Below are 27,078 nucleotides of genomic sequence, written 5' to 3'. Positions count from 1 at the left end.
TATTTGGTGCAGTGTAGCAGGAAGTGGGTCTGGTCTTCTAGGACCCCCTGGTCACAGTGCTGGCACAGTCTCTTCTCCCGTGGCTTGTACGTCTGTCTGTATCGCCCCGTCTCTATCTCTAGGTTGTGGGCGCTCAGTCTGTACCGGCTCAGGGTCTGTCTGTGCTTGGGGTGGCGTATTCTCTCCAGGTAGGTGGCCATGGTGTAGTCCCTTTGTAGGGATTGGTACACGGTGAGTTTCTTGGAGTTATTTATTTCGTTTCTCCATTCTTCAATGTACCGCTCTCTGTTTGCCTCTGTGGTCGCCTTTATTTCGGCCTTGGTTATCATCTGTTGGAGTTTTTGGTTTGGTGGTTGGCTGCTGTTTGGTTGGTGAATGTCTGGTTTGCTCGGGTGGCTTAGCCAGGCTTGGTGGTGGTAGGAGTCGCTCCCCTGGATGTGTGCCTGGAAAGCTAGCGCCCTCTTCTGTATGGTGAGCCATAGGGGGAGTCTGCCTAGCTCTGCCCTGCAGGCTATGTTGGTGGTGTTGCGATGGACATGTAGCCAGTATTTGCAGAACTCCAGGTGGAAGTTCTCTGTTGGGCTGGAATCCCACCTTGACTGGTCTGGGTAGGTGGCTGGGCCCCAAACCTCACTGCCATAGAGAAGGATCGGGGAGATGACTGCGTCAAATATCTTCAGCCAGACCCTCACCGGTGGTTTGAGGTGGTACAGTTGTCTTCTGATGGCGTAGAAGGTTCTGCAGGCTTTTGCTTTCAGGGTTTCTATTGCTGCTTTGAAGCTTCCTGATTGGCTGAGCTCCAGCCCCAGGTAGGTGTAGCTGTTGGTTTTCTCCAGTGTGGAGCCGTTCAGTGTGAATTGTGGGGTGGTGGAGGCTTTATTGTGGCCCTTCTTCTGGAATACCATGACTTTGGTCTTCTTCTGGTTGATGGGTAGGGCCCATGTGGTGCTGAATTTTTCCCGCACTGACAGGCTTTCTTGGAGGTCTTTCTCGGTGGGGGCCAGGAGTAGGAGGTCATCGGCGTATAGCAGGAACTTCACCTCTCGATTGTTCAGAGTGAGGCCTGGGGTTGGTGAGGCCTCCAGGGCTGTAGCCAGTTCATTGATATAGATGTTGAAGAGCGTTGGGCTCAGGCTACAGCCTTGTCTGACCCCTCGGGCCTGTTGGAAGTATGCTGTCCTTTTCCCATTCACCTTCACACTGCACTGGTTTCCGGTGTAGGAGCTCTTGATGACGTCGTACGTTCTTCCTCCTATTCCACTCTCTAGGAGTTTCAGGAGCAGGCCTGGGTGCCATACTGAATCAAACGCCTTCTTAAAGTCCACGAAGCAGGCGAATATCTTGCCTCTTCTGGTAAGATATTCACCTGCTTCGTGGACTTTAAGAAGGCGTTTGATTCAGTATGGCACCCAGGCCTACTTCTAAAACTCCTATAGTATAATACAGTATAATACAGGATAAGTAATGTAATGTATGTACACAGTGACTGCACCAGCAGAATAGTGAGCGCAGCTCTGGAGTATAATACAGGATAAGTAATGTAATGTATGTACACAGTGATTGTACCAGCAGAATAGTGAGTGCGGCTCTGGAGTATAATACAGGATAAGTAATGTAATGTATGTACACAGTGACTGTACCAGCAGAATAGTGAGCGCAGCTCTGGAGTATAATACAGGATAAGTAATGTAATGTGTGTACACAGTGACAGCACCAGCAGAATAGTGAGCGCAGCTCTGGAGTATAATACAGGATAAGTAATGTAATGTATGTACACAGTGACTGCACCAGCAGAATAGTGAGCGCAGCTCTGGAGTATAATACAGGATAAGTAATGTAATGTATGTACACAGTGACTGTACCAGCAGAATAGTGAGTGCAGCTCTGGAGTATAATACAGGATAAGTAATGTAATGTATGTACACAGTGACTGTACCAGCAGAATAGTGAGCGCAGCTCTGGAGTATAATACAGGATAAGTAATGTAATGTACGTACACAGTGACTGTACCAGCAGAATAGTGAGTGCAGCTCTGGAGTATAATACAGGATAAGTAATGTAATATATGTACACAGTGACTGTACCAGCAGAATAGTGAGCGCAGCTCTGGGGTATAATACAGGATAAGTAATGTAATGTATGTACACAGTGACTGTACCAGCAGAATAGTGAGCGCAGCTCTGGAGTATAATACAGGATAAGTAATGTAATGTATATACACAGTGACTGTACCAGCAGAATAGTGAGCGCAGCTCTGGGGTATAATACAGGATAAGTAATGTAATGTATGTACACAGTGACTGTACCAGCAGAATAGTGAGCGCAGCTCTGGAGTATAATACAGGATAAGTAATGTAATGTATATACACAGTGACTGTACCAGCAGGATAGTGAGCGCAGCTCTGGAGTATAATACAGGATAAGTAATGTAATGTATGTACACAGTGACTGTACCAGCAGAATAGTGAGCGCAGCTCTGGAGTATAATACAGGATAAGTAATGTAATGTATGTGCACAGTGACTGTACCAGCAGAATAGTGAGCGCAGCTCTGGAGTATAATACAGGATAAGTAATGTAATGTATGTACCCAGTGACTGTACCAGCAGAATAGTGAGCGCAGCTCTGGAGTATAATACAGGATAAGTAATGTAATGTATGTACACAGTGACTGTACCAGCAGTCAATGTGAGCGCAGCTCTGGATTATAATGCAGTATAACTGTACACAGTGACATTACTCTGGTGCAGTCTGCTTTTTTCTATATCTGGGTTAGGTTCCCTGACAGGTTTCTGCTCTCCTTGCAGTGTCTTGTCTATGTCCAGCTGCCCTATATGGAAGATCTGCGCCAATATCTCTTCTCTTCGCTCAGTAACAATAAGAAGTTTAAGCCCTCAGGTTTGGCGTTACGTATGTCGGACGTCTCTGTGTGTCATGTTGGTTTTTGCTCCGCTTATTCTCTTTCTTCCTTGTATTGCAGACGCTCAGCTCTCCGCTGTGGACTCTTTGATCGACGACATGAGTTTGGTTCAGGAAGATGAGGAGGGTGTTGAGGATTTATTCAAACCAAGCAAAATCCCAAATCCCCAGTTCCAAAGATTATTCCAGGTAAAATCTACACCAGCTTATATTGCCAAATAATGATCTGGCCCTTTAAGGAGGGGATTGGTAGACCAGGAGGTGCAAGCAAAATCACGGCCGCAAAATAGCGCGGTGCATACGATCCCCGCTCCCATTGAAATCAATGGGAGTGTGTACGGCCCGCAAAAGCACATCACGCGGCACATCACGCGGCACGTTAAACCGTGTTAACGCTCCCTAAGATGCATTGAGTGATTTTTCGTGCACAAAGGTGTTCATGTCTCCTGCAGAGGCCTGGAGTCACCACTAGGTGACGCTATCACACTCAGGATTCACCTGCTCTGGACCAATAAATAGAGGCGGGGGCAAATTGGGGGGGTGTGGTAAAAAGTAATCCAGTAAATATATGTTTTCTTGTCTCCATCATCTTTAGACCCCCCTCCCCCCCTGCGGTTCGGTGACCCTTGCCCCTCATCAGTGCATGTTACACGACACAAGGACAGATAATAAATTCGGCTGACATGCGGATGTTTCATGCAGATGAGCGATTATTTACACGACATATCTATAAATTTGCAGAACAGCTCCAGCCGCGTTGCTGATAGCGAGTCCCGGACGCCTTCGTTGTGGAATTGTTTGTGACATTGCAGATGACTGTGGCTGAGCGCGACCGCCATGATTCAGCCCTGGAAGGCCTTTCCTCTGTCAGGACTCAGCCATGCGCGTGATCTCATCTCAAGTGTCTGTTTAGCTGGAGATTATAGAGTGATGTGACGAGAAGGTCCTTGTATGGAAAGCTTTTCTTATGTACAAGAGCCGTCACTCAGCTTTCCCTGGTTCCAGAGTGACACGTGCTGAGCAGCCCTGATTCATCACCTGAGAGATTTTCTGCACTGGGTGTCATCCGCCGCAGACAGTCTCTTGGTGTCACTCAAAAACAGACAACATAGGTGACTGGCTTTCTCAGAGGACTTGTAGGTCCATCCGTCAGTGGTCACTGGCCGTATTTGTGGCTCTGGATGAGGTGCAGGATCTGTGCGGCTTCTCCTTCTCCCCCTTCCACGTATTGTCCTGCGGTGCCGCCATGTGCCTGACCCTAGTCTACAGACACAGCGCGATCAATCCCCGGCCGGACTGCTCGTATCAGTGGATAATATAGGACATATCCCGCAGGGTCAGACCGCAGCCCCTGACTCTGGGGATCTCCTATTGGGCAGACATTGTGGATCCTGCACAATGTAGAATATTGCAGGGAGCCATAACTTGAAATAAGGAATTCATCCTACTCCTGATCTTCCCAGTACATATAGAATAGATATTATATTATATATCCATCTACATTCTATCTATTACTATGTGATCTCTACCTGTAGCTTTACTGCGGTCAGGGCTGGATGTTCTCGGGCAGTGTATGAGGATTTGGAGTAGTGACAGTGACCCCTCCTGGCAGGTAGATGGTACTGCACAGTGTCTATAATCTGCAGCTGCTTTCATATTGTTGCAATAATGTGTCTGCAGCGTCTTATCTGTATCCTCCTTATTTATGACAGTGCTTGCAACACAAAGCCTTCTACCCCGATGACCCCCTCCCGGATATAGAGCAACATCTCCTGGACATGCTGCAGACCCCGGCCCCGGTAAAGGCTCGCTGTCAGGCCACTCTAGCAAACGTGAAAAGCTGCTTCCCATTACAAGAGTCCACCAAGCTGAAGGAGCAGATCACGGCACAGAACGTCTTTAAAGACAAGTAAGTCCTGGCCCAGCCCATCTTATAAGCACTACTTAATCCACACCCAAGTCCTTGTTGTTTTATGCACCATTTGTACCCTTTCATTCGGTTGTTTGACCCGGGACACATCATTTACCTATTACAGTTTATTTCATCTGGGTTGTCAGGTTGCTGGTGTATTGGACAGTCAGTGGCGATTTGTCTGTCAGCACTTTGTACGTCTTTGTGACGTTTCGTTCCTCAGTTTCCCCTTTTCTGCAGCTCAGGGGCATTCATATGAGTGGTCTGAAGCTGCAGTACCAGACACAGCCACAATACAGTGTATGGCGCCATAGTGTGTGAAGCTACAGCGGGGTTGTAGCAAGTTCTAAAGTTATCCACTATCAATCTGGAAGGGAGAACCGGAGCCCCGTTTTTGGGAATGGGGAGGGTCTTGGTGTTTGGACCACCACAGAATATGACGCTATCCCCTATCCTATTGATGCTTCTTTGAGGGTGATTATTGGGGTGTCACAGCCCCCTCTTTCATTCAACACTAGTTTGTTCTGCTTAAGTGACCTCTATATTTAAAGGGGTAGTGATGGCGGCCATATTGATTGTCACCCAGCTTTCCCAGCAAGGCATATGACAAGCAAAACAGACAGGACAGACAAGGAGTTAGTGATTTAGAGGAGGGGGCGCATTTCATTGGAAGGTATTGGCCGGCCCCCGCGCTCACGGCCTCTTCTCCAACAGCCGCAGTTGATCGCTCGCTGACATTTTGCAGCCACTCTTGATCTCCAGGCATTTTGCGGGGCGAGCGGCGGGCGTATAATGAGCTGAATGTCACAGAGCAATTACACCAGTCTGTCACTTGTATTACAGAGCGCTGCGCCTGTCTCTTTTGTTAATCTCGCTGACGTCCGTCTCTCAGATGAAAAGCCGCAGTAATAGTCAGGTGAGAGGCGTCCTGGCCGCTGATGGGTTAATGCCGCTGTGGCTCGGAGGCCAGACTCGTCCATTAGGCGGCGGCTGCATTTCTCATTTGCAGCTCTCCCTGTTTGATTACAGGCCGGATCCCTGACAAGCTCTGTGATTAGCTGATTGCAGATTATTGATTTCTGCTCTGGAGCACAATAGAGGAGCCTTCTCTTGTCTGATTTGTGCTGTGAGCGCCCCCCTCCCCCTCCAGACTGGGGCCGGCAGCGCTGCCAGATACCGAGGGAGCGAACATCATTGTGTATTGTGGATCAAGTGGCGGCTGCGTCCGGGAAGATTGATACCTGCAGATGAGAAAACAACCTGAGAGCGACGCAGAAGAGGAAAAAAGAGACAACACAAGAGAGCAGCGAGCGGAACATGCAGAACCCCGAATATACAGAGCGGGGGCATAAGAAAGTAACTTATAGTACACACATATAGTGCACACATACAGTGCACACATACAGTGCACACATATAGTACACACATATAATACACACATATAGTACACTCATATAGTACACACATATAGTACACACATATAGTACACTCATATAGTACACACATAACCCAAGAATTGTCCTCACCTGACCCCAAATGTCATGTAATAAAAATCTATTAAGGAGATGACAATTAGAGATGAGCGAACACTATTCGAAACAGCCGTTTTGAATAACACGTTCCAATTGAAATGAAGGAGTGTCCATTCATTTCTATGGGAGCGTGCTATTCGAAACAGCTGTTTAGAATAGTGTTTGCTCATCTCTAATGACAACATAACCGGAAAAGGAGAAGGATGAGATACACCAGGACATGGAGGTATACGGCAGTAATATTATAGTAGTTATATTCTTGTACATAGGAGTAGTATTATAGTAGTTATATTCTTGTACATAGGAGTAGTATTATAGTAGTTATATTCTTGTACATAGGAGGTAGTATTATAGTAGTTATATTCTTGTACATAGGAGCAGTATTATAGTAGTTATATTCTTGTACATAGGAGTAGTATTATAGTAGTTATATTCTTGTACATAGGAGTAGTATTATAGTAGTTATATTCTTGTACATAGGAGTAGTATTATAGTAGTTATATTCTTGTACATAGGAGTAGTATTATAGTAGTTATATTCTTGTACATAGTAGTAGTATTATAGTAGTTATATTCTTGTACATAGGAGTAGTATTATAGTACTTATATTCTTGTACATAGGAGCAGTATTATAGTAGTTATATTCTTGTACATAGGAGTAGTATTATAGTAGTTATATTCTTCTACATAGGAGCAGTATTATAGTAGTTATATTCTTCTACATAGGAGTAGTATTATAGTAGTTATATTCTTGTACATAGGAGTAGTATTATAGTAGTTATATTCTTGTACATAGGAGTAGTATTATAGTAGTTATATTCTTGTACATAGGAGTAGTATTATAGTAGTTATATTCTTGTACATAGGAGCAGTATTATAGTAGTTATATTCTTGTACATAGGGAGCAGTATTATAGTAGTTATATTCTTGTACATAGGAGGTAGTATTATAGTAGTTATATTCTTGTACATAGGAGTAGTATTATAGTAGTTATATTCTTGTACATAGTAGTAGTATTATAGTAGTTATATTCTTGTACATAGGAGTAGTATTATAGTACTTATATTCTTGTACATAGGAGCAGTATTATAGTAGTTATATTCTTGTACATAGGAGTAGTATTATAGTAGTTATATTCTTCTACATAGGAGCAGTATTATAGTAGTTATATTCTTCTACATAGGAGTAGTATTATAGTAGTTATATTCTTGTACATAGGAGTAGTATTATAGTAGTTATATTCTTGTACATAGGAGTAGTATTATAGTAGTTATATTCTTGTACATAGGAGTAGTATTATAGTAGTTATATTCTTGTACATAGGAGCAGTATTATAGTAGTTATATTCTTGTACATAGGGAGCAGTATTATAGTAGTTATATTCTTGTACATAGGAGGTAGTATTATAGTAGTTATATTCTTGTACATAGGAGTAGTATTATAGTAGTTATATTCTTGTACATAGGAGCAGTATTATAGTAGTTATATTCTTGTACATAGGGAGCAGTATTATAGTAGTTATATTCTTGTACATAGGAGGCAGTATTATAGTAGTTATATTCTTGTACATAGGAGTAGTATTATAGTAGTTATATTCTTGTACATAGGAGCAGTATTATAGTAGTTATATTCTTGTACATAGGAGGTAGTATTATAGTAGTTATATTCTTGTACATAGGAGCAGTATTATAGTAGTTATATTCTTGTACATAGGAGCATTATTATAGTAGTTATATTCTTGTACATAGGAGTAGTATTATAGTAGTTATATTCTTGTACATAGGAGTAGTAGTATTATAGTAGTTATATTCTTGTACATAGGAGTAGTATTATAGTAGTTATATTCTTGTACATAGGAGGTAGTATTATAGTAGTTATATTCTTGTACATAGGAGCAGTATTATAGTAGTTATATTCTTGTACATAGGAGCATTATTATAGTAGTTATATTCTTGTACATAGGAGCAGTATTATAGTAGTTATATTCTTGTACATAGGAGCAGTATTATAGTAGTTATATTCTTGTACATAGGAGGTAGTATTATAGTAGTTATATTCTTGTACATAGGAGTAGTATTATAGTAGTTATATTCTTGTACATAGGAGCAGTATTATAGTAGTTATATTCTTGTACATAGGAGCATTATTATAGTAGTTATATTCTTGTACATAGGAATAGTATTATAGTAGTTATATTCTTGTACATAGGAGGCAGTATTATAGTAGTTATATTCTTGTACATAGGAGGTAGTATTATAGTAGTTATATTCTTGTACATAGGAGCAGTATTATAGTAGTTATATTCTTGTACATAGGAGTAGTATTATAGTAGTTATATTCTTGTACATAGGAGTAGTATTATAGTAGTTATATTCTTGTACATAGGAGTAGTATTATAGTAGTTATATTCTTGTACATAGGAGGTAGTATTATAGTAGTTATATTCTTGTACATAGGAGTAGTATTATAGTAGTTATATTCTTGTACATAGGAGTAGTATTATAGTAGTTATATTCTTGTACATAGGAGGTAGTATTATAGTAGTTATATTCTTGTACATAGGAGGTAGTATTATAGTAGTTATATTCTTGTACATAGGAGTAGTATTATAGTAGTTATATTCTTGTACATAGGAGCAGTATTATAGTAGTTATATTCTTGTACATAGGAGTAGTATTATAGTAGTTATATTCTTGTACATAGGAGGTAGTATTATAGTAGTTATATTCTTGTACATAGGAGCAGTATTATAGTAGTTATATTCTTGTACATAGGAGTAGTATTATAGTAGTTATATTCTTGTACATAGGAGGTAGTATTATAGTAGTTATATTCTTGTACATAGGAGTAGTATTATAGTAGTTATATTCTTGTACATAGGAGGTAGTATTATAGTAGTTATATTCTTGTACATAGGAGCAGTATTATAGTAGTTATATTCTTGTACATAGGAGGTAGTATTATAGTAGTTATATTCTTGTACATAGGAGCAGTATTATAGTAGTTATATTCTTGTACATAGGAATAGTATTATAGTAGTTATATTCTTGTACATAGGAGGCAGTATTATAGTAGTTATATTCTTGTACATAGGAGGTAGTATTATAGTAGTTATATTCTTGTACATAGGAGCAGTATTATAGTAGTTATATTCTTGTACATAGGAGGTAGTATTATAGTAGTTATATTCTTGTACATAGGAGTAGTATTATAGTAGTTATATTCTTGTACATAGGAGCAGTATTATAGTAGTTATATTCTTGTACATAGGAGTAGTATTATAGTAGTTATATTCTTGTACATAGGAGGTAGTATTATAGTAGTTATATTCTTGTACATAGGAGTAGTATTATAGTAGTTATATTCTTGTACATAGGAGGTAGTATTATAGTAGTTATATTCTTGTACATAGGAGCAGTATTATAGTAGTTATATTCTTGTACATAGGAGGTAGTATTATAGTAGTTATATTCTTGTACATAGGAGCAGTATTATAGTAGTTATATTCTTGTACATAGGAGTAGTATTATAGTAGTTATATTCTTGTACATAGGAGCAGTATTATAGTAGTTATATTCTTGTACATAGGAGTAGTATTATAGTAGTTATATTCTTGTACATAGGAGTAGTATTATAGTAGTTATATTCTTGTATATAGGAGCAGTATTATAGTAGTTATATTCTTGTACATAGGGGCAGTATTATCGTAGTTATATTCTTGTACATAGGGGCAGTATTATATTATAGTAGTTATTCTACTTATTCTAGTTATTCAAGTAGTTCTTGTATATTTCTGGATGTATCGGTGTTTTTCTCCTTTGTTTCCTGCTCTTGCATAGTTAGAATCCCTTTGGTGTCTTTTCTGTTGCTCGGACTATGTTTGGTTGGATTGTTCCTATTATTGGGGTTTTCTTTCTCCTCTTGCTGTTACTTACATCAGATATTGATAATCTTCTCCATTCCCCGGTTCGCTGGCTGTGCAGGATTCCTGGCACTGGAGGGATTGTAGATGGCACTTTGTGTCTCTTGTGTACATTTATGTTTCATAGACGTTTATGTGCTATCGCTGTGATCGCCTCGCTCGGCTGACTCCAGCAGGGGCCCGCGCGGATGTCTGGCCTTCTCCACAAGGGGCGACATTTACAGGGCTTCTGAACAGGTGCAGGACTCTCTGCCCAGACCTTCCTCCCAATAAATGGATCACACTTAATTAAGTTCAGAGTTCCCTTCGATGCATCAGAGAGAAATTGCTGCTATTTAACCCTTTGCCTCCCCAGCAATGCAGCAAGAACTATACAAGGCATCTCCAGGAACTCAATATCTCCATTATGAACAGTTCTGTATTTATTTACACGTTTTTTTTTTGTAGTAACCAGGAACCTGACTCCAAGAGAATGAAGACAGAGGACGAGGATTTCAGCATTGCACACTTGGCAGACAGCAACATCACATCTGTAAGCGCCATTGTGTGCACATTACATAAACCGTGTCTTACAACTTCTCAGCACTTTCGATGTAAATCCTCCCTTATTAAGTTACTCTTCTTTAGAGGGTCTGTTACAATGTATCTGTCAAGGCTGCGCTGACCTACATGCAGTAGAAAAAGTAACTCTACTGTCATGAGGGTTTGCTACAGTGTATCAGCACAGGCACACTATAACGTCCTGGGACAGGATAGACATTTATATGACCAGGATCTGAAACAGAAAGTAATTTATTAACATTTTATAGTAAATTAATTAATATGAAAATTAATTGGGAAGACACAGCCAATGAAGGTCACATGGGAGGAATAACAGGAAGGTTTCACCCATGAATATATATGATAGAGAAGCTCCACTCACAAAGGGAACTGGAGAGAGAGGCTCCTCCTATGAGCAGGGAGGATCCACCCATGAAGAGAGAAGGCTCCACCCAAGACCAGGTGAGGTAATTTTCACAATGAATATCTAATAGGCTCCACCCTTGAAGAGAACTGGAAAGAGAGGCTCCTCCTATGAGCAAGGAGGATCCACCCATGAATAGGGCAGGGAGGTACCACCCATGAAGAGAGTATGGGTGACTTAACCTATAAATACATATTAGAGAGGCCCCACCCATGAATAGGGCAGGGAGGTACCACCCATGAAGAGAGTATGGGTGGCTTAACCTATGAATACATATTAGAGAGGCTCCAACCATCAAGTCAGAAGCAGCTATGGACAAAATGCTGCCAGACTTTCATTGTGCACAGACCTTGGGCTTACAGTGATAAAAGTTTCATGTTTCTCATGGACTGCAGTTCCCATAGGCCATATGTGTCAGACGTCCCATAGAGTCTCGGCGTGCAGAGTGTTTTTAGGGTGACTTCTAGTGAAGGGATCAGATGAGACCTGTAGTCCCCCAATATAACGATCCTTGTTTCACATGAGAGCGGCGCCCTGCTGATGTCACATCTCTATGTACATACAGAGCAGATGGCGTCTTATATGGAGACTGAATGGTGCTGCAAACACGGAGACAGCATGGGATCGGTGAATTGATTTTCCACATTGAGTTGATTTGCTAATGAGTATAACGAGTCTCCGATGTATCCATAGGGGGCGTCATTAAGCAGTGGAAATGCTGAGACCTCCAAATCACTGATGCCTGGCAATTCCATAAACCTGTTTATATTAATGTGGACTTAAAGGGCTCCTCCGACCTTCAGCACATCCTGGCAGGATTCCTAATAAATTCTGCATTTCTAGATCTCTGTTTGCTGTCAGTGAATTGAACATGACTGAAGTTTATTCCAGTCCAGCACTCATACACTGGTACATTGTACCAAACCAGCACCCCAGGGTGGCACAGGACACCCCAAAGCACTCACTCTAAAGAGGCGATGGAGAATTTATGGTTTCCGGTGCCAAATGTATTTCAGACCTGTATCTTGTCCATTTTCTCTCCAAAGACATGGATGTTGTAGCAGTGCCGAGTCTGCGCCCAGGCTCTAAATACAGTGACCGGTGCCAGCTGAGTGATTCATGGCACTGCCCGCTTGTTCTGCCCTCTTGCCAGGCTCATGTCACAGTGACTGAGTGCAACAAGCTCTGGTGCAGACAGGCCTGGCGATGCTTGGTGTATACAGGGCTCTCATCATCCCGCAGTCTCAGCAGACGGATTTGTGATGTTACTTTGTGGAGAAATTGCAGATATTTTACATGAAGACCTAAATGTAATCCCCGATAATGTCACTGACTGAAACTAGGTCTGCTGATAAAGGACTGGCCTGAAAAACAAATAAGTGACACCCAGCTTTCCCAGTCTCCTGATTAGTTGGTTTTCCTATAATGTAGTGATTTATACTCCCCTTTATCTTTGCTGTATGAATATGCTAACAGAGATGTAACCCTGTGACCTTGTTTTAGGTGGGAAGTGTGAACCCAGCCGAAGACTTCCGCGTGTTGGTCAGACAGAAAAACGCAAACTTCCAGGATTGTAAGTTCAGAGATATTCAGAGAGTTATGTCCTGTATTATACTCCAGAGCTGCGCTCACTATTCTGCTGGTGCAGTCACTGTGTACATACATTACATTACTTATCCTGTATTATACTCCAGAGCTGCGCTCACTATTCTGCTGGTGCAGTCACTGTGTACATACATTACATTACTTATCCTGTATTATACTCCAGAGCTGCGCTCACTATTCTGCTGGTGCAGTCACTGTGTACATACATTACATTACTTATCCTGTATTATACTCCAGAGCTGCGCTCACTATTCTGCTGGTACAGTCACTGTGTACATACATTACATTACTTATCCTGTATTATACCCCAGAGCTGCGCTCACTATTCTCCTGGTTCAGTCACTGTGTACATACATTACATTACTTATCCTGTATTATACTCCAGAGCTGCGCTCACTATTCTGCTGGTACAGTCACTGTGTACATACATTACATTACTTATCCTGTATTATACTCCAGAGCTGCGCTCACTATTCTGCTGGTTCAGTCACTGTGTACATACATTACATTACTTATCCTGTATTATACTCCAGAGCTGCGCTCACTATTCTGCTGGTGCAGTCACTGTGTACATACATTACATTACTTATCCTGTATTATACTCCAGAGCTGTGCTCACTATTCTGCTGGTACAGTCACTGTGTACATACATTACATTACTTATCCTGTATTATACTCCAGAGCTGCGCTCACTATTCTGCTGGTACAGTCACTGTGTACATACATTACATTACTTATCCTGTATTATACTCCAGAGCTGCGCTCACTATTCTGCTGGTGCAGTCACTGTGTGCATACATTACATTACTTATCCTGTATTATACTCCAGAGCTGCGCTCACTATTCTCCTGGTTCAGTCACTGTGTACATACATTACATTACTTATCCTGTATTATACTCCAGAGCTGCGCTCACTATTCTGCTGGTACAGTCACTGTGTACATACATTACATTACTTATCCTGTATTATACTCCAGAGCTGCGCTCACTATTCTCCTGGTTCAGTCACTGTGTACATACATTACATTACTTATCCTGTATTATACTCCAGAGCTGCGCTCACTATTCTGCTGGTATAATCACTGTGTACATACATTACATTACTTATCCTGTATTATACTCCAGAGCTGCGCTCACTATTCTGCTGGTACAGTCACTGTGTACATACATTACATTACTTATCCTGTATTATACTCCAGAGCTGCACTCACTATTCTGCTGGTACAGTCACTGTGTACATACATTACATTACTTATCCTGTATTATACTCCAGAGCTGCGCTCACTATTCTGCTGGTGCAGTCACTGTGTGCATACATTACATTACTTATCCTGTATTATACCCCAGAGCTGCGCTCACTATTCTGCTGGTGCAGTCACTGTGTACATACATTACATTACTTATCCTGTATTATACCCCAGAGCTGCGCTCACTATTCTGCTGGTGCAGTCACTGTGTACATACATTACATTACTTATCCTGTATTATACCCCAGAGCTGCGCTCACTATTCTGCTGGTGCAGTCACTGTGTACATACATTACATTACTTATCCTGTATTATACTCCAGAGCTGCGCTCACTATTCTGCTGGTGCTGTCACTGTGTACACACATTACATTACTTATCCTGTATTATACTCCAGAGCTGCGCTCACTATTCTGCTGGTGCTGTCACTGTGTACACACATTACATTAGAAAAGGATAGTAGGATCCGCTCGACCAGGTAAGTTAAAAAATAACTTTTAATCCGACATGGTTAAAAAACACACAAAAGAAAATAGATGTGAAATGACAAAAAAGAAGAAAAATGGTGATTAAAACCACATTCTGATAGCTCTAGCTAGAGCTATCAGAATGTGGTTTTAATCACCATTTTTCTTCTTTTTTGTCATTTCACATCTATTTTCTTTTGTGTGTTTTTTAACCATGTCGGATTAAAAGTTATTTTTTAACTTACCTGGTCGAGCGGATCCTACTATCCTTTTCTATATGCTTCAACTACAAAGTGCCTTAGTCAGAGGCCAGGATCGTGCACCCAGGAATTATAAGGACTTATCAAGCTAACTGGAGGTGGTGAGCTATATGCTTATTTTTCTTATCTATTTACACATTACATTACTTATCCTGTATTATACTCCAGAGCTGCGCTCACTATTCTGCTGGTGCAGTCACTGTGTACATACATTACATTACTTATCCTGTATTATACTCCAGAGCTGCGCTCACTATTCTGCTGGTACAGTCACTGTGTACATACATTACATTACTTATCCTGTATTATACTCCAGAGCTGCGCTCACTATTCTGCTGGTACAGTCACTGTGTACATACATTACATTACTTATCCTGTATTATACCCCAGAGCTGCGCTCACTATTCTGCTGGTACAGTCACTGTGTACATACATTACATTACTTATCCTGTATTATACCCCAGAGCTGCGCTCTCTATTCTGAAAGCTTTAGAGCTGACATCTCCCGGCACTCTCTGCTTGGTCCGCCCCAGTAGTGATATGATGTATTACACATAAGCTGTTAGGGGTCCGTCCACAATCTTGCTGACAGTTTCCAGCAGCATTATGACATACAGTATATGTTGAGTTTGTGTGTTGTCTCGCTGTCACCCATTGTTTGCCTTGTACTTCTTGCCTTCCCCTCCCCCACTTCATATCCTTTCTGTCTTCTCTTGTAGTAAGTAAGCAGCTGATCTCTCGGATCTTCGAGTGTCTGGACATGAAGCAGTCGCAGTATTACATGAAGAGCATGGACTGCATTAAGTGTTTTCGTGCTGAGGCTGTTCGGGTCGGTGTTCTCTCCTTTGCTCTCTGTTATCAGCTCTTCCCGGTGTCAGACGTGGGGGTCATTCTCTTCTCTATTATTTTCTGCAGTTGGCACAAGCTCGAGACTTCAATGGTTTCCTTCAGTCGCTGAAAGAGAAGACGGCGGGCGGCGTCTTCAAGGAATTCTGGGATATTGTGGCCCAAGGTGAGTCTGCAGCGGTTACATGTAGTGCAGCTGATCTTATATACATCTAGTTCTATGGCCTCAGGAATGTCCAAGATCTCTGCTTTCTGTCAGTTGTCTTTACATCCTCAGGCCCCGTACATCTCACAGCTGAGGGTCTGTAACCATTGCAGCCAGTAGAGACAATCCTGTTCTCTCCTTATATCAAACTTTAAAGGGATTTCTGACCCCAAACCTCTTTTTCATACGGATGGCGGAGGATAAATGTGGGCTCTTACCTTATGGCCCCTTATAGTCGCCACTTTTACCTTCCTGCATCTTATTCCTCCCAACTTTCCCTTTTCTTGCTACATTCTGCTCTCTTGTGTTAAGCACTTAAAGCGGTTCCATTTAGAACAAGTTACCCCCTATCTTTTAACTTGTTGATTCCCGGGGACCATCAAGTTCAGTCTTAAGAAGCAGAGTGTTTTGCACTCCTGGTCGCACTCTGCACGCCGCTCCGATCACTTGAATGGCGTCTGCCGGAGATAAGAGCGTACTGACAGCCAGGGGGTCTCACCTGCACCCCAGTGCTTGAGCTTAATACGGGTCACTCACTGATCAGTTTGTAAGGTCACATTCACATTTGGCATGCGGGACTTTTCCGCTGGTTTCAGTTTTGAGGTAGAGGTCCCCCCCCTTATAGTCAGTGGGGTCTGTGGGGAACCGCTATCACAGCGTCTGAGTCTCTGTTGTTGGGGTGTCCTGGTGGACCCAGTGATGTAGAGATGGGTGCAGATGTGACCCCAGCCTGACCTCTGTATTATGTCCGCTGCACCCCGCCTCTCCTGTGTCTTTGCCCCCCAGATTTGTGCCACTTTTTTGTTATTAAATCTGCCCAAAACTTTCCAAACTTTGATACTTTTAGTTAAAGATAATCTGTATAGAAGCCTCGAGGAGCCCCCTCACTGCTGCCCATATAATCTGTATAGAAGCCTCGAGGAGCCCCCTCACTGCTGCCCATATAATCTCTATAGAAGCCTCGAGGAGCCCCCTCACCGCTGCCCATATAATCTCTATAGAAGCCTCGAGGAGCCCCCTCACTGCTGCCCATATAATCTCTATAGAAGCCTCGAGGAGCCCCCTCACTGCTGCCCATATAATCTCTATAGAAGCCTCGAGGAGCCCCCTCACTGCTGCCCATATAATCTGTATAGAAGCCTCGAGGAGCCCCCTCACTGCTGCCCATATAATCTGTATAGAAGCCTCGAGGAGCCCCCTCACTGCTGCCCATATAATCTCTATAGAAGCCTCGAGGAGCCCCCTCACTGCTGCCCATATAATCTCTATCAAAGCCTCGAGGAGCCCCCTCACCGCTGCCCATATAATCTCTATAGGAGCCTCGAGGAGCCCCCTCGCTGCTGCCCATATAACCTCTATAGGAGCCTCGAGGAGCCCCCTCGCTGCTGCCCATATAATCTCTATAGAAGCCTCGAGGAGCCCCCTCACTGCTGCCCATATAATCTCTATAGAAGCCTCGAGGAGCCCCCTCACCGCTGCCCATATAATCTCTATAGGAGCCTCGAGGAGCCCCCTCACTGCTGCCCATATAATCTGTATAGAAGCCTCGAGGAGCCCCCTCACCGCTGCCCATATAATCTCTATAGAAGCCTCGAGGAGCCCCCTCACTGCTGCCCATATAATCTCTATAGAAGCCTCGAGGAGCCCCCTCACTGCTGCCCATATAATCTCTATAGGAGCCTCGAGGAGCCCCCTCACTGCTGCCCATATAATCTCTATAGAAGCCTCGAGGAGCCCCCTCACTGCTGCCCATATAATCTGTATAGAAGCCTCGAGGAGCCCCCTCACTGCTGCCCATATAATCTGTATAGAAGCCTCGAGGAGCCCCCTCACTGCTGCCCCTATAATCTCTATAGGAGCCTCGAGGAGCCCCCTCACTGCTGCCCATATAATCTCTATAGAAGCCTCGAGGAGCCCCCTCACCGCTGCCCATATAATCTGTATAGAAGCCTCGAGGAGCCCCCTCACCGCTGCCCATATAATCTGTATAGAAGCCTCGAGGAGCCCCCTCACTGCTGCCCATATAATCTCTATAGGAGCCTCGAGGAGCCCCCTCACTGCTGCCCATATAATCTCTATAGGAGCCTCGAGGAGCCCCCTCACTGCTGCCCATATAATCTCTATAGAAGCCTCGAGGAGTCCCCTCACTGCTGCCCATATAATCTCTATAGAAGCCTCGAGGAGCCCCCTCACTGCTGCCCATATAATCTCTATAGGAGCCTCGAGGAGCCCCCTCACTGCTGCCCATATAATCTGTATAGAAGCCTCGAGGAGCCCCCTCACTGCTGCCCATATAATCTGTATAGAAGCCTCGAGGAGCCCCCTCACTGCTGCCCCTATAATCTGTATAGAAGCCTTGAGGAGCCCCCTCACTGCTGCCCCTATAATCTGTATAGAAGCCTCGAGGAGCCCCCTCACTGCTGCCCATATAATCTCTATAGGAACCTCGAGGAGCCCCCTCACTGCTGCCCCTATAATCTCTATAGGAGCCTCGAGGAGCCCCCTCACTGCTGCCCATATAATCTCTATAGAAGCCTCGAGGAGCCCCCTCACTGCTGCCCATATAATCTCTATAGAAGCCTCGAGGAGCCCCCTCACTGCTGCCCATATAATCTGTATAGAAGCCTTGAGGAGCCCCCTCACTGCTGCCCCTATAATCTGTATAGAAGCCTCGAGGAGCCCCCTCACTGCTGCCCATATAATCTCTATAGGAACCTCGAGGAGCCCCCTCACTGCTGCCCCTATAATCTCTATAGGAGCCTCGAGGAGCCCCCTCACTGCTGCCCATATAATCTCTATAGAAGCCTCGAGGAGCCCCCTCACTGCTGCCCATATAATCTCTATAGAAGCCTCGAGGAGCCCCCTCACTGCTGCCCATATAATCTGTATAGAAGCCTCGAGGAGCCCCCTCACTGCTGCCCCTATAATCTGTATAGAAGCCTTGAGGAGCCCCCTCACTGCTGCCCCTATAATCTGTATAGAAGCCTCGAGGAGCCCCCTCACTGCTGCCCATATAATCTCTATAGGAACCTCGAGGAGCCCCCTCACTGCTGCCCCTATAATCTCTATAGGAGCCTCGAGGAGCCCCCTCACTGCTGCCCATATAATCTCTATAGAAGCCTCGAGGAGCCCCCTCACTGCTGCCCATATAATCTCTATAGAAGCCTCGAGGAGCCCCCTCACCGCTGCCCATATAATCTCTATAGAAGCCTCGAGGAGCCCCCTCACTGCTGCCCATATAATCTCTATAGAAGCCTCGAGGAGCCCCCTCACTGCTGCCCATATAATCTCTATAGAAGCCTCGAGGAGCCCCCTCACTGCTGCCCATATAATCTGTATAGAAGCCTCGAGGAGCCCCCTCACTGCTGCCCATATAATCTGTATAGAAGCCTCGAGGAGCCCCCTCACTGCTGCCCATATAATCTCTATAGAAGCCTCGAGGAGCCCCCTCACTGCTGCCCATATAATCTCTATCAAAGCCTCGAGGAGCCCCCTCACCGCTGCCCATATAATCTCTATAGGAGCCTCGAGGAGCCCCCTCGCTGCTGCCCATATAACCTCTATAGGAGCCTCGAGGAGCCCCCTCGCTGCTGCCCATATAATCTCTATAGAAGCCTCGAGGAGCCCCCTCACTGCTGCCCATATAATCTCTATAGAAGCCTCGAGGAGCCCCCTCACCGCTGCCCATATAATCTCTATAGGAGCCTCGAGGAGCCCCCTCACTGCTGCCCATATAATCTGTATAGAAGCCTCGAGGAGCCCCCTCACCGCTGCCCATATAATCTCTATAGAAGCCTCGAGGAGCCCCCTCACTGCTGCCCATATAATCTCTATAGAAGCCTCGAGGAGCCCCCTCACTGCTGCCCATATAATCTCTATAGGAGCCTCGAGGAGCCCCCTCACTGCTGCCCATATAATCTCTATAGAAGCCTCGAGGAGCCCCCTCACTGCTGCCCATATAATCTGTATAGAAGCCTCGAGGAGCCCCCTCACTGCTGCCCATATAATCTGTATAGAAGCCTCGAGGAGCCCCCTCACTGCTGCCCCTATAATCTCTATAGGAGCCTCGAGGAGCCCCCTCACTGCTGCCCATATAATCTCTATAGAAGCCTCGAGGAGCCCCCTCACCGCTGCCCATATAATCTGTATAGAAGCCTCGAGGAGCCCCCTCACCGCTGCCCATATAATCTGTATAGAAGCCTCGAGGAGCCCCCTCACTGCTGCCCATATAATCTCTATAGGAGCCTCGAGGAGCCCCCTCACTGCTGCCCATATAATCTCTATAGGAGCCTCGAGGAGCCCCCTCACTGCTGCCCATATAATCTCTATAGAAGCCTCGAGGAGTCCCCTCACTGCTGCCCATATAATCTCTATAGAAGCCTCGAGGAGCCCCCTCACTGCTGCCCATATAATCTCTATAGGAGCCTCGAGGAGCCCCCTCACTGCTGCCCATATAATCTGTATAGAAGCCTCGAGGAGCCCCCTCACTGCTGCCCATATAATCTGTATAGAAGCCTCGAGGAGCCCCCTCACTGCTGCCCCTATAATCTGTATAGAAGCCTTGAGGAGCCCCCTCACTGCTGCCCCTATAATCTGTATAGAAGCCTCGAGGAGCCCCCTCACTGCTGCCCATATAATCTCTATAGGAACCTCGAGGAGCCCCCTCACTGCTGCCCCTATAATCTCTATAGGAGCCTCGAGGAGCCCCCTCACTGCTGCCCATATAATCTCTATAGAAGCCTCGAGGAGCCCCCTCACTGCTGCCCATATAATCTCTATAGAAGCCTCGAGGAGCCCCCTCACTGCTGCCCATATAATCTGTATAGAAGCCTTGAGGAGCCCCCTCACTGCTGCCCCTATAATCTGTATAGAAGCCTCGAGGAGCCCCCTCACTGCTGCCCATATAATCTCTATAGGAACCTCGAGGAGCCCCCTCACTGCTGCCCCTATAATCTCTATAGGAGCCTCGAGGAGCCCCCTCACTGCTGCCCATATAATCTCTATAGAAGCCTCGAGGAGCCCCCTCACTGCTGCCCATATAATCTCTATAGAAGCCTCGAGGAGCCCCCTCACTGCTGCCCATATAATCTGTATAGAAGCCTCGAGGAGCCCCCTCACTGCTGCCCATATAATCTGTATAGAAGCCTCGAGGAGCCCCCTCACTGCTGCCCATATAATCTCTATAGGAACCTCGAGGAGCCCCCTCACTGCTGCCCCTATAATCTCTATAGAAGCCTCGAGGAGCCCCCTCACTGCTGCCCATATAATCTGTATAGAAGCCTCGAGGAGCCCCCTCACTGCTGCCCATATAATCTCTATAGGAACCTCGAGGAGCCCCCTCACTGCTGCCCCTATAATCTCTATAGGAGCCTCGAGGAGCCCCCTCACTGCTGCCCATATAATCTGTATAGAAGCCTCGAGGAGCCCCCTCACTGCTGCCCATATAATCTGTATAGAAGCCTCGAGGAGCCCCCTCACTGCTGCCCATATAATCTGTATAGAAGCCTCGAGGAGCCCCCTCAGTGCTGCCCATATAATCTGTATAGAAGCCTCGAGGAGCCCCCTCACTGCTGCCCATATAATCTCTATAGGAACCTCGAGGAGCCCCCTCACTGCTGCCCATATAATCTCTATAGGAGCCTCGAGGAGCCCCCTCACTGCTGCCCATATAATCTCTATAGAAGCCTCGAGGAGCCCCCTCACTGCTGCCCATATAATCTCTATAGAAGCCTCGAGGAGCCCCCTCACTGCTGCCCATATAATCTGTATAGAAGCCTTGAGGAGCCCCCTCACTGCTGCCCCTATAATCTGTATAGAAGCCTCGAGGAGCCCCCTCACTGCTGCCCATATAATCTCTATAGGAACCTCGAGGAGCCCCCTCACTGCTGCCCCTATAATCTCTATAGGAGCCTCGAGGAGCCCCCTCACTGCTGCCCATATAATCTCTATAGAAGCCTCGAGGAGCCCCCTCACTGCTGCCCATATAATCTCTATAGAAGCCTCGAGGAGCCCCCTCACTGCTGCCCATATAATCTGTATAGAAGCCTCGAGGAGCCCCCTCACTGCTGCCCATATAATCTGTATAGAAGCCTCGAGGAGCCCCCTCACTGCTGCCCCTATAATCTCTATAGGAGCCTCGAGGAGCCCCCTCACTGCTGCCCATATAATCTGTATAGAAGCCTCGAGGAGCCCCCTCACTGCTGCCCATATAATCTGTATAGAAGCCTCGAGGAGCCCCCTCACTGCTGCCCATATAATCTGTATAGAAGCCTCGAGGAGCCCCCTCAGTGCTGCCCATATAATCTGTATAGAAGCCTCGAGGAGCCCCCTCACTGCTGCCCATATAATCTCTATAGAAGCCTCGAGGAGCCCCCTCACTGCTGCCCATATAATCTGTATAGAAGCCTCGAGGAGCCCCCTCACTGCTGCCCATATAATCTGTATAGAAGCCTCGAGGAGCCCCCTCACTGCTGCCCATATAATCTCTATAGGAGCCTCGAGGAGCCCCCTCACTGCTGCCCATATAATCTGTATAGAAGCCCCGAGGAGCCCCCTCACTGCTGCCCATATAATCTCTATAGAAGCCCCGAGGAGCCCCCTCACTGCTGCCCATATAATCTCTATAGAAGCCCCGAGGAGCCCCCTCACTGCTGCCCACATGACATTTGTGATGTCCGTAGCTCCATGGTGGGCGCCATACATCAGAATAGTGTAATAGAGAGGTGCGGGATATCCCGTATAGTGGTGTGCTGTATGGCCCAGCCTTGATATCAGTTATCACAGGGCCCTGTTTTTGCTCTTTTTCCAGATGGCGTCACCCTGATAACCCGTGAAGAGTCTGCGGACAGCTCAGTGACTGCGGATGAGGCCAGACAGGTATGATCGCCCCCTCAATGACTAGCGCCACCTGTAATCTGAGGCTGGTTGTGTTACTGACAGCCCCTCGCAGGTCTCCCCTCACCCACATCCTCTAGGACAGTGCAGTGCCCCCCCCCCTACAAATATCTAACCCCTCCCACCTGCCTGTACCCGCACTCCCGCCCCTCTGATCTACATCTCTGCTGCAGATTTTGGCCACAAGTGAAGACAAAGTGGAGGACACATCCATGGCGGACGAGGGCGGGGACGTAGATGATCTGGTAAGTTATATGGCAGTAGATGAGCGGCCGCACCTGACAACAAGTCTGCAAATAATAGAACTGACAGAGTCAGCGAAGTGCGGGTGTGAATGGAGACGTATATACAGTGAATAGTAGTCATAATAGGAGACTGTCAGCAAGCTTGTAGACAGGCACCCACAAAGAGAACCCTATAGTGCACAGGACAGTATAGAGCCTGGACTGACGAGTATAATGTAATGTATGTACACAGTAACCGCACCAGCAGAATAGTGAGCGCAGCTCTGGAGTATAATACAGGATAAGTAATGTAATGTATGTACACAGTGACTGTACCAGCAGAATAGTGAGCGCAGCTCCGGAGTATAATACAGGATAAGTAATGTAATGTATGTACACAGTGACTGCACCAGCAGAATAGTGAGCGCAGCTCTGGAGTATAATACAGGATAAGTAATGTAATGTATGTACACAGTGACTGTACCAGCAGAATAGTGGGCGCAGCTCTGGAGTGTAATACAGGATAAGTAATGTAATGTATGTACACAGTGACTGTACCAGCAGAATAGTGAGCGCAGCTCTGGAGTATAATACAGGATAAGTAATGTAATGTATGTACACAGTGACTGTACCAGCAGAATAGTGAGCGCAGCTCTGGGGTATAATACAGGATAAGTAATGTAATGTATGTACACAGTGACTGTACCAGCAGAATAGTGAGCGCAGCTCTGGAGTATAATACAGGATAAGTAATGTAATGTATATACACAGTGACTGTACCAGCAGAATAGTGAGCGCAGCTCTGGAGTATAATACAGGATAAGTAATGTAATGTATGTACACAGTGACTGTACCAGCAGAATAGTGAGCGCAGCTCTGGAGTATAATACAGGATAAGTAATGTAATGTATGTACACAGTGACTGTACCAGCAGAATAGTGAGCGCAGCTCTGGAGTATAATACAGGATAAGTAATGTAATGTATGTACACAGTGACTGTACCAGCAGAATAGTGAGCGCAGCTCTGGAGTATAATACAGGATAAGTAATGTAATGTATGTACACAGTGACTGTACCAGCAGAATAGTGAGCGCAGCTCTGGAGTATAATACAGGATAAGTAATGTAATGTATGTACACAGTGACTGCACCAGCAGAATAGTGAGCGCAGCTCTGGAGTATAATACAGGATAAGTAATGTAATGTATGTACACAGTGACTGTACCAGCAGAATAGTGAGCGCAGCTCTGGAGTATAATACAGGATAAGTAATGTAATGTATGTACACAGTGACTGTACCAGCAGAATAGTGAGCGCAGCTCTGGAGTATAATACAGGATAAGTAATGTAATGTATGTACACAGTGACTGTACCAGCAGAATAGTGAGCGCAGCTCTGGAGTATAATACAGGATAAGTAATGTAATGTATGTACACAGTGACTGTACCAGCAGAATAGTGAGCGCAGCTCTGGAGTATAATACAGGATAAGTAATGTAATGTATGTACACAGTGACTGTACCAGCAGAATAGTGAGCGCAGCTCTGGAGTATAATACAGGATAAGTAATGTAATGTATGTACACAGTGACTGTACCAGCAGAATAGTGAGCGCAGCTCTGGAATGTAATACAGGATAGTAATGTAATGTATGTACACAGTGACTGTACCAGCAGAATAGTGAGCGCAGCTCTGGAGTATAATACAGGATAAGTAATGTAATGTATGTACACAGTGACTGTACCAGCAGAATAGTGAGCGCAGCTCTGGAATATAATACAGGATAGTAATGTAATGTATGTACACAGTGACTGTACCAGCAGAATAGTGAGCGCAGCTCTGGAGTATAATACAGGATAAGTAATGTAATGTATGTACACAGTGACTGTACCAGCAGAATAGTGAGCGCAGCTCTGGAGTATAATACAGGATAAGTAATGTAAAGTATGTACACAGTGACTGTACCAGCAGAATAGTGAGCGCAGCTCTGGAGTATAATACAGGATAAGTAATGTAATGTATGTACACAGTGACTGCACCAGCAGAATAGTGAGCGCAGCTCTGGAGTATAATACAGGATAAGTAATGTAATGTATGTACACAGTGACTGCACCAGCAGAATAGTGAGCGCAGCTCTGGAGTGTAATACAGGATAAGTAATGTAATGTATGTACACAGTGACTGCACCAGCAGAATAGTGAGCGCAGCTCTGGAATATAATACAGGGTAAGTAATGTAATGTATGTACACAGTGACTGTACCAGCAGAATAGTGAGCGCAGCTCTGGAGTGTAATACAGGATAAGTAATGTAATGTATGTACACAGTGACTGTACCAGCAGAATAGTGAGCGCAGCTCTGGAGTATAATACAGGATAAGTAATGTAATGTATGTACACAGTGACTGTATCAGCAGAATAGTGAGCGCAGCTCTGGAGTATAATACAGGATATGTAATGTAATGTATGTACACAGTGACTGCACCAGCAGAATAGTGAGCGCAGCTCTGGAGTATAATACAGGATAAGTAATGTAATGTATGTACACAGTGACTGCACCAGCAGAATAGTGAGCGCAGCTCTGGGGTATAATACAGGATAAGTAATGTATGTACACAGTGACTGCACCAGCAGAATAGTGAGCGCAGCTCTGGAGTATGATACAGAGTGTTACTTATGTAATCTTTGTTCTTTTATTGATGTGAGCTTTCTTCTTTCCCCTCTAGCTGGATATGATATAATGGAGACGTCTTACCAGATATTGGAGGCCAGAAGATCGGATCTCTCCATGTTTACATTATATTTTCTGTACTTGGGATCTTTTTAGCTCTTGAGAAGATATTTGGCGAGATCTTTGTTCTGGGTTTGTCTGCCATGTGATTGGTTTTATGTTCATGTAGATGTTATTTAATGGTTCTTCCCATCTGGGACATTTATGGTATGTCCCGTGGATAATTACATGAATGTCCCAGATGGAAGCCCCCTTTAAATCTCATTTGCCTATTATGGTTGTTTATAGCACTTAGGAGGGCTCCGGGGGGGTTCTTGGACTTACCTGCCGCCCCGCAGTCACTGTGGAGGTCGTAGTACTTGGAGTATTTCACTAGTTGCTGTGTATGAGAGATGATGGCAATAGATTTGCAGATTATTTTTATGTTGTCTTCTACTCCAGTCACCTTCAGAGCTGCATTGACAATTCTGCCCCCTAGCTCTGCAGTCAAGTACAGCGCCTTATAGAATCTCATCCTCCTGTTTGATCAGCTCACACTTCAGAGAACTGAAGCATCAACTAGTAGTAGAATTGTGAACGCAGCTTTGGATGTAACTGGAGTATAATTCATTTGTGAACTCTGAATCCATAAAAGGCAACAATTTACTCAATTTAGTTAAATTGTAGAAAGTGACCTCACAAGACTAGAGGGTCGATCACACAGAACAGGTAATGTGACCGGGGGGGGGTGGGTGTTGTCCATTGAGTGGACACCGGGCAATAGAACGTAACGTTAACCCTTAGGATTTCTCATATTAGTTTGTCAGTTGAGTGCACAGTTGTGTTCTCTGTTATCAGCCATTTTTAGGATGGGGCTGGCTGACCCCTGTGGTCATTGCTGCATATTTTTGGATGGTTTGGATATATCTGTACATGAAAATATTTTTTGCATATTCCCAGAGGTTACTGACAGCTATTCTCCTCTGTTGTCAGCCACTTTACAGACTGTTATCCAGTTTGGTGCCTTTTGATTAAATACTTGATTTTTCTACTGCATTGAGATAAAATAAATGACAAATAACCGTTGTGGCCTCTGTGATGGTAAATCTGACCCCGAGCGACCAGACGGATTAGATACACAGCTCAGTATACAGTATCACACAGGATAGGATTAGATACACAGCTCAGTATACAGTATCACACAGGATAGGATTAGATACACAGCTCAGTATACAGTATCACACAGGATAGGATTAGATACACAGCTCAGTATACAGTATCACACAGGATAGGATTAGATACACAGCTCAGTATACAGTATCACACAGGATAGGATTAGATACACAGCTCAGTATACAGTATCACACAGGATAGGATTA

At 44.7% G+C, this 27,078-nt stretch overlaps 1 protein-coding gene across 1 annotated transcript in view; it reads left to right on the top strand.

Moving 5' to 3' along the window:
- The window catches only part of XRCC5 (X-ray repair cross complementing 5), a 40,804-nt gene extending 14,035 nt beyond the window's left edge, over window positions 1-26,769 (top strand). The window contains exons 12-21 of the mRNA XM_075284673.1: window positions 2,807-2,897; window positions 2,980-3,107; window positions 4,631-4,827; window positions 10,731-10,815; window positions 12,751-12,820; window positions 15,545-15,654; window positions 15,741-15,837; window positions 22,685-22,752; window positions 22,944-23,015; window positions 25,716-26,769. Coding sequence (XP_075140774.1) covers window positions 2,807-2,897; window positions 2,980-3,107; window positions 4,631-4,827; window positions 10,731-10,815; window positions 12,751-12,820; window positions 15,545-15,654; window positions 15,741-15,837; window positions 22,685-22,752; window positions 22,944-23,015; window positions 25,716-25,730 — 933 coding nt within the window. The 3' untranslated portion in view covers window positions 25,731-26,769. The remainder of the gene's footprint in view (window positions 1-2,806; window positions 2,898-2,979; window positions 3,108-4,630; window positions 4,828-10,730; window positions 10,816-12,750; window positions 12,821-15,544; window positions 15,655-15,740; window positions 15,838-22,684; window positions 22,753-22,943; window positions 23,016-25,715) is intronic.
- The last annotated feature ends 309 nt before the right edge of the window (window positions 26,770-27,078 follow it).

The sequence above is a fragment of the Leptodactylus fuscus genome, chromosome 8, assembly GCF_031893055.1.
Source record: "Leptodactylus fuscus isolate aLepFus1 chromosome 8, aLepFus1.hap2, whole genome shotgun sequence".
NCBI classification, from domain to species: Eukaryota; Metazoa; Chordata; class Amphibia; order Anura; family Leptodactylidae; genus Leptodactylus; species Leptodactylus fuscus.
Note: the sequence above shows the minus strand (reverse complement) of the source record. Positions and strands in the feature narration are given on the sequence as shown.